Source organism: Montipora capricornis, chromosome 2 (genome assembly GCF_036669925.1).
Source record: "Montipora capricornis isolate CH-2021 chromosome 2, ASM3666992v2, whole genome shotgun sequence".
Taxonomy (NCBI): Eukaryota; Metazoa; Cnidaria; class Anthozoa; order Scleractinia; family Acroporidae; genus Montipora; species Montipora capricornis.
Window position 1 is genome coordinate 49529509 of NC_090884.1, and position 7500 is coordinate 49537008.

The following is a 7500-nucleotide window of genomic DNA, read 5'->3' on the forward strand; positions in this document are numbered from 1 at the left end:
GCATCTAATTGATCTTACAAGAACCCACTTTGTCCATAAGAGGCCTGTATGGTTCAAAGAGGGAGAAGAGATTGAGAGCCCAGACAGATCTGTTGCTCAATACACAGGGGGAATGATCCAGGTACTGTTCTCTAGTACTTATATCCTTGTGTCCACAAGACTAAACAGTGGTCCATATAAGAGACAAATCATTGGTCAAAAAACTAGCAATGGTGGACACTTGACTGCCTCAGTCAATGGAAGACAGAGAATAACTGCTGTTGATCGACCCCTGTAGCAACCTAGTTGGGGTGATGGATTAATTTTATCCTCTTTCTGTATGACCTATGATAGTATTGAAAGATTTCAAGCAGCTGCAGTGTTCTGACAACTAAAGTTGTATGTGGTGACATTTAACCTCTCTTCACTTGTTGGCTGACTGTCCGTCATTTACATGTATCAGTTTCAAGGGAGCAAAAGCAACCATGTTTTTTTATGCTCTTCATATTGCTGGTAATGTGAGTGGCATAAAATGCTGGAATGGACTGAGTTCGAAGAGTTAGGTTTTGACTGAAAGGAAACTAAGGAACTTTATTTAAGTGTCTAGTCAGCCAGCAGTGGAGCATTAATTGGGGACATTGTAAACTGAGATCAACAAATTAATGCAAATCAAATCCAATGGTGGTTTTTGAGGACAGGGACAAACCGGAATATTCAGAGAAAAACCTCTCGGAGCAGAGTGGAGAACTAACAAACTCAACTCACATATGATTCTGAGTCTGGGAATCGATTACAGGCCACATAGGTGGGAGGGCAGTGCTCTCACCGCTATGCCAGCCCAGCACCCAGTGTAAACCTTGCTGTAGTAGATTATTTTGATGTTTGGCATTATTTTGCTTGTCAATTAAGTGAAGATCTTTGGGACCTTTGCAATATGGCAACTTTCCAAATCATTTCATGCCCTGAAAATAACAGTATTGGTAACAGTAAAAGTACACTTGTGGTGTTCAAAATGACGGCAGTTTCAACACTTTGCAATTTAACTTTCAGGACCACAGGACTGAGCCTCGCATAAACCCTGGTCCCACCCCCCTTCCAGAACTTGCTCATCTGTCCGTAGGCCTGGAGTCCTGCCATTATGAGGATCCTGATTTCTTTGCATTTACTGTTCTTAACACTCTGATGGGTGGCGGAGGATCATTCTCTGCTGGTGGACCAGGCAAGGGCATGTACTCACGGTTATACTTGAATGTTTTAAACCGATACCACTGGATTTACTCTGCTACAGCTTATCACCACAGTTATGCTGACACTGGCTTATTTTGCATCCATGGCAGTTGTCACCCTTCACAGGTCAGTTTCATGGAGGAAAAAAATTGGTTGTTAGTAGACTCCAAAAACTAATCGTTTCTCTTCTATAGATAGACTATTGGACTATAGTTTGTAAAATTCTTTTTTTACCACAATTGCTTGCACATGTAATCTCGCAATCTGATTGGCTAATTTGCAGTTGTCGATAAGAGCCTAGACAACGCTATATGCGTCCTGCTCACGTCAATTTGTCACGCAATGTAAAAGCCAATCAAGAACGTCCATTTTGGGAAATAAACCAATCATATAGCAAGGAAGTTATAGACAATGCTTGCTCTTTCTTTGTGTAATGATTTTGGTCATGCTCTGAAATAAAAACTTTCTTTGAATATTGTGCTAAAAAACAAATCGAAAGTGGTTCAGCATTGTCTGCACTCTTATCAACAACGATATTCGTCATTGCAATGGTCAAAATTTGTTCCACAACATTTTGACCACTGTGATGACAAATATTGTTGTCGATAAGAGTACAGACAAGGCTGAACCACTTTCGATTTGTTAATTTTCTTTATGGAAAAAAAGGAATAAGTGAACCGAAACACATATGCATCTTGAGTATCATCACATGACTTTCATTGCAAAAACAAGTGACATTCGTCTTTAGCATCTCAACAAACTTTTTTGTAGGCACGGGGCTGCTGCTCTCATAGGCATTAATTATTTTCTATGGCTCCCCTGGCCAAAAAGCTGTTTGTTTATTATTGTCTTTGCCATTGATTTATAGTTGAAAGACCTCACCCAGGTCATAGTCAAAGAATATTTTGCTCTCGTCAATGGTGCAATAAATGAGGTTAGTTTAACAATTGGTTGGGATATAGTACACTGTATGAATGTTTTGGAATGCATGAATATCATCAGGCTTTCTTTGACACATCATTTATGTGAGTTGCCGTAAGAAACAATGTTTACAGTATTATTGCTATGTATCATTAACTGTGAAAAAAAAATTTAATATACCAGGTACTTAAATTGCATATTATGCCCTTGTAGGTCGAAGTAGCAAGAGCAAAGAAACAACTTCAGTCTATGCTGATGATGAATTTAGAATCCAGAATTATTGTGTTTGAAGACATAGGAAGGTGAGATTGACAGTATTTATTCAAATTTTTGTAAAGGGCAGATGAAGAAAATGGGTGAAAGGGGCAACTGGAGAACTCAGTTCTAAGGGAAAAATGTCCAATGTAAACTGGAGTGGGTGGTAGCAAAAAAATGAAACTAGGGAAAAAGAGTAACATGTTTTGGCTTCCCTTCCTCAAACACATGTACCCTTGTGTTATATTAGGGTTCCGTTTTCTTTTTCTAGGCAAGTCCTTGGACTCAACAAAAGGAAGTCATCTCAGGAACTATTTGAAAGTATTGGTAAGGATCTTGAATTAAATTTTGACCCTTTTTTTATCTTACCAGTATTCTCTTTTTTTCTTTTTTAGAAAATGTTACTGTTGAAGACGTTAAGCGGGTCAGTTCCCGGATGATTTCATCCAAACCCTCTGTGGCAGGGCTTGGTAACCTGGCTACTCTCCCAAAGTACCAAGAAATACAGGATGCATTTGGTAACTATGGCAGCTTCACCGGCAAATCACGCTTTTTCCTTTTTAGAAACTGATGGTTATAAAAATGCCCCTTCTCATTCCAGTGGATTCAAAATGATAACTGTCACTTGCAGACATCTGACTAAAATACCGCACCAGACATCATTGACAACTGTGCACAAAATTCTTTGCAAGGGACCCGTTTTTCAGCTCCAAAGTTCTTGAAGACTGAATTTTGTGTAACACAAAATTACCCAAACAGCTGACATGTTGCTTCCTGCGTGATTTGCCTTAGTGCATTCAGCCAATCAGATCACACATTTGGACAAGCCGTCATTTCAAAACACAAACAACTGCAATGGCTTTTGAGTGAATGTGGGCCTTTATTAATAACTGACATGGTTGTTTCACTTTGTTTACTAATTTGAAGAGAAAAGAACTTGAAAATGTATTTTGGAAAATGATGTGTCATTCTGTGGTAAAATAGATATGTTAAGAATATATTCATCAGAAGAAACAGGTTTTATAATAAAAACGAATAATGTTTAACAGTGTTCAATTTTCTTTGTTTGTTAGTGTGATTTTTAAACTACCTCAGCACACTTAAGGACGTTCGCGCCCAAAACGTTCCCACGTACAGATTTTTTTTAAACTTGCCACGCAGAAAGGTAATGATCTACTTTTGCCAAAAAGGCAAAAAAAATGGGGGGTCACCGTGCTCGTTTTCGAGATCATGAGGTGCATTTTTACAAGATTGCGTTACTTTAAGACGATCTTAGCTTACAACTGTCAGCAATAAAAAAGCTACATGAGTGAAATTTAGATCAGGTAAACGTACTCAGTTCAACATAACTAATATAGCTAAATTAACCTTTGCAACTGATGTCTTTTTCTGAGGTGAAATAGACCTTGAAAAACGATACATATTAGTCTAAGAAAGAAAACTTCGGTCGCACGAGAGCATAAAATGCCAAATATTTGTAACTTCTCACGTACAGATTTTTTTTGTTTTTTGTTAAAATGGACAAAATTAAGAAAGGAAGTGATTTACGGAAAGAAAAATGGGGGTCACCAAGCATTCAAGAGAGTAAAATCGCTGCGAAGTTCTCAAAGCGATTGTCTATTCGCACTGTCACGCCATTGCGTGACACTTCCGAGAAGAGGCTGGGTCCACAGCTATCCCATGATGCCACATACTTTCATGTTCCATTCTTGTGGAAAATTTTTGCGCCTTTAGCATCATGTTTACCTGCGTGGTCCACGATGCATGACGTGTGCGTGACATGTGCGAAAAGATGTGCAGTAGCAATGGACGCGAACGTCCTTAAGCATTGAAATTCCCTCTGTCTGTCAGCTTATAGATGACGCTTTCCAAGAGAGAATTTTATTTGTTCCGCAACTAACACACAGCAGTCTTCAAGTTAAGGTGTAGATCATCGCAGTAACAAACTAAACGCCTCAAAGAATTTTTTCAGGCTGTCCATTCATCGAACTACATCTTAATTCAGTTCTTTCTGCAGTTCAAATGAGATTTTACTGCCCCATCAGTAAAATAATTATGGTTAATGGAACGTGACCATACTAAAAGGGGCTATTCATGTCGCGTTAGTTACCTTCATGTTCTTTGTAGTCGGTCGTTCAAGGTCATAAAATCAATGGTTTTGTTGTAAATAAAATGAGGACACAGTGACTTTGTTCCTAGATATCAGTTTATAACGTACACCTGCATTGGCCAAATCTGTTAAGGCCTCATTCATAACTGTTAAAGAGCACGTGTAATACCTACCTGCTCATAGAAGAAGCTGTACAACTGGCTACTTTAATAGACAGAGTCTAGCTATAAAAGCCTCAGTTAGCCGTCCAAGGTTCACTTGGCACTTTGTCTTCTATAGTAAACCAACTAGCTGTTGGCATTTGTTAAAGTTTTTTCCCCTCCCTCCCTTTGGAGATGGGTTGGGTTTATCGCCTTGCCTTCATTAAAATTGGGTCACTCCTGCGAGGAGTGGTTAAGTCTGCGCAGCGACTTCCCCCAAGCTTGTTGGCTCGTTTGCCTTTGTACATTGCTCGCTACCAATACTCTTGTCCGATCCAGCACGTGCTGTTTACCAATCAGCTCGTAGTGCTGGGGAGATAAGTGAGGTTGTTCTATATCACGCAATCCGGAAGTTGCATAGGCTAACCAGTCGCCACGCAGGAGTGACCAGATTTTAATGAAGGCAAAGCGATAAATCCAACCCGTCTCCAAAGGGAGGGAAATAACTTTGACAAATTGCAAACTGTTAGTTGGTTTACTATAGAAGACAAACTGCCAAGTGAACCTTGGATGGCTAACTGAGGCTTTTATAGCCAGATTCTGTCTATTAAAGTAGCCAGTTGCACAGGTTCTACTATGTAGCAGGTGGGCATTACATGTGCTCTTTAGCAGCAATGAATGAGGCCTTAACAGATTTGGCTAATGCAGGTGTACGTTATTATCTGAGATCTAATTTTTTAGTCAGTGGATTTAATCCCAAGGAGCAAATGTTGAAGTAAAATGTACTGTGCCAGTTCTGGATGGGCATAATATCATCATGAAAACAACTGAAAATAACTTTCAGCTGCTAAAACCTAACATCTTATGGTGGAAAATCAATATCTATACTAATTTAATATAATCTTTACTTCATCTTGGAATGTTATAAGAGTATTCTCAGCTTTTGTCAAGAGCTGATTAAATTCTCCATTCTTATTACTTGGGTGACTGGATCAGTTCCATTGAGTAATGAGAAGAGAAAAATAATTATTGTCACTGGACTTGGAAACAAGATTAGTGTCATCTCCTTTTGAACTGGAATCCAGCCTTCTGCCTGTGATGTGCTGGAGGGGGACTGGGTGCCATAGTCCTTGGGCGCTTAAGTTCAATTGCTCTTGAGAGAATTGTATGGATGTCAATATCTGGATAATTCTGAAACAGAAAAATAAAATAATAAGTAGTTACTCAGTGAGAGAGAGGTCCTAATGACAAAATATCAGGTACAGGGTCACATAAGTGTCATGTCATTATCTGGAAGTTCATGAGACTACTAGAGTCTGCTTTTAATGAGTTCAGTCTGCTGTCACTTATTTTATGCCAGCAAAATAAAAGCAAAAATTTAGTAGTAAATGTGCTTGAGCAGGTCTGGATGGCTTTTTCTGGACTGGCTTGCGTCAGCCTGTCCAGACTTGCTTAAGTCACCTATAAACCAAGCCAAAAGATGGTGGCACCAACCGATATTACACCCTTCTACCCCAATTCAATGTTGATTGTGCAATAACTTAGGGCATTCATTGAAAAAGTCAATTTTTTTTCCGACAACTTTGAATTGGGGGGAAGGTGTGAACATATGTGGCATCAAGTGTTCCAGAAATGTTTGAATGAGATTGTAGCATGCAATCTGTGAGTTCTATCACATTTTGTCACCAGGGCCATACATGTCATGATAATGACATTCACTGATTCAAGGAATTTCACTCTATTGGTAAGTAACCTGAGATGTTTTAAAAACAGAACAAACCAGCTTCAATAGACCATCGATAACAACTTCTTGTTATTGCACATTGGACATCTCCTTATAATTACATCGATTGAATGTTCCTATCCTAGCAAAGATTTGGAAATGGTTGGCTTTCAGTTATTGCAATTTTTAATAGTTACATGTAAAGATTTTAGAAGCTCTTGTTTGTCTAGTTGGATACCACTATTGTTAAAGTGCTGCTATGATCAAACTTTTATAAAAAACGCCATTTACCATTTGGAAATATCTGCATTGGTTCCAGAGATATTTAAGTTTGAAAAATGTGTGAAATATCCAAATGAGATTACTGATGACATCATTCACTCAACCCAATATAAAATCAAGTATATAAAGAGAGCTTTCTCGGTCTTTGCAGCAAAGACCATTGAAACTTGGTGGGCAAATAGTTATAAAGGCAACACACCTTCGGCTGTAAAGAAATTGGTTCCCATGGCAACTGACTCTTTTCCAGTCCCCTTCAACCTGGTCAATTGTTTTGGCGATCATAAGCTACAGAAACATTTAGCAAGGCAACACATTCGACTTAACATATTTATATGCTTGCAAGATCACGCAGATGAGGTACCATTGGCAAATATCGAAATAGAACGCCAAAGGTGGCCAGCAAAGCCTTTAATATCAGGGAGGCCTGGAACCCAGTATGTTGCCATGGTAACAAAACTGGTATGCTCATATTGTGGAACACATCTCCTAGAATCCTACTGCAAAGAATCAAGCATTTCTGATACAAATTGGCTGGGTTGTTTTTCCATCATATTTGATCATAATTAGGTGACGTCATCCCTTGGCTAATTTGCATATTTTGAAAACTTGAATATCTCTGGAACAAAAAGAGATATTTGAAAATAGTAAACAGCATTCTTTTTCTACAACATGTTTATGTCTTTAAGTGGCCTAGATAGGAAAGACACGAATTTCGTCATAGTAACACTTTTAAGACAAATTCCAGTGATCCAAGTTTTCATTTTTGCCTCTTCCAATAATTCTCTTTTTTCTTTTTTTGTTAAAAACGTATTCAGTCGAAAAGTATTTGATAAATCATGTTTGTTGAAGTAAAACAAAAAGTG

General features: G+C 38.5%; 2 protein-coding genes across 4 annotated transcripts in view; one reads left to right on the forward strand and one right to left on the reverse strand.

Annotated features, from left to right (window-relative positions):
• LOC138025482 (mitochondrial-processing peptidase subunit alpha-like) overlaps nucleotides 1–3428 on the forward strand; it is an 11002-nt gene extending 7574 nt beyond the window's left edge. The window contains exons 6-11 of the mRNA XM_068872686.1: nucleotides 1–121; nucleotides 1030–1332; nucleotides 2075–2140; nucleotides 2341–2429; nucleotides 2654–2709; nucleotides 2778–3428. The exon at nucleotides 1–121 is cut by the window's left edge and continues 149 nt beyond it. Coding sequence (XP_068728787.1) covers nucleotides 1–121; nucleotides 1030–1332; nucleotides 2075–2140; nucleotides 2341–2429; nucleotides 2654–2709; nucleotides 2778–2953 — 811 coding nt within the window. The 3' untranslated portion in view covers nucleotides 2954–3428. The remainder of the gene's footprint in view (nucleotides 122–1029; nucleotides 1333–2074; nucleotides 2141–2340; nucleotides 2430–2653; nucleotides 2710–2777) is intronic.
• Nucleotides 3429–5522: 2094 nt separating this feature from the next.
• Nucleotides 5523–7500, reverse strand: part of LOC138025492 (TBC1 domain family member 13-like) — a 19838-nt gene continuing 17860 nt past the window's right edge. For 2 of the 3 annotated variants that reach the window (XM_068872694.1, XM_068872700.1), the window contains one exon: nucleotides 5523–5823. In XM_068872694.1, coding sequence (XP_068728795.1) covers nucleotides 5625–5823 — 199 coding nt within the window. In that variant the 3' untranslated portion in view covers nucleotides 5523–5624. The remainder of the gene's footprint in view (nucleotides 5824–7500) is intronic. The other variant, XM_068872707.1, reaches the window with a different exon arrangement.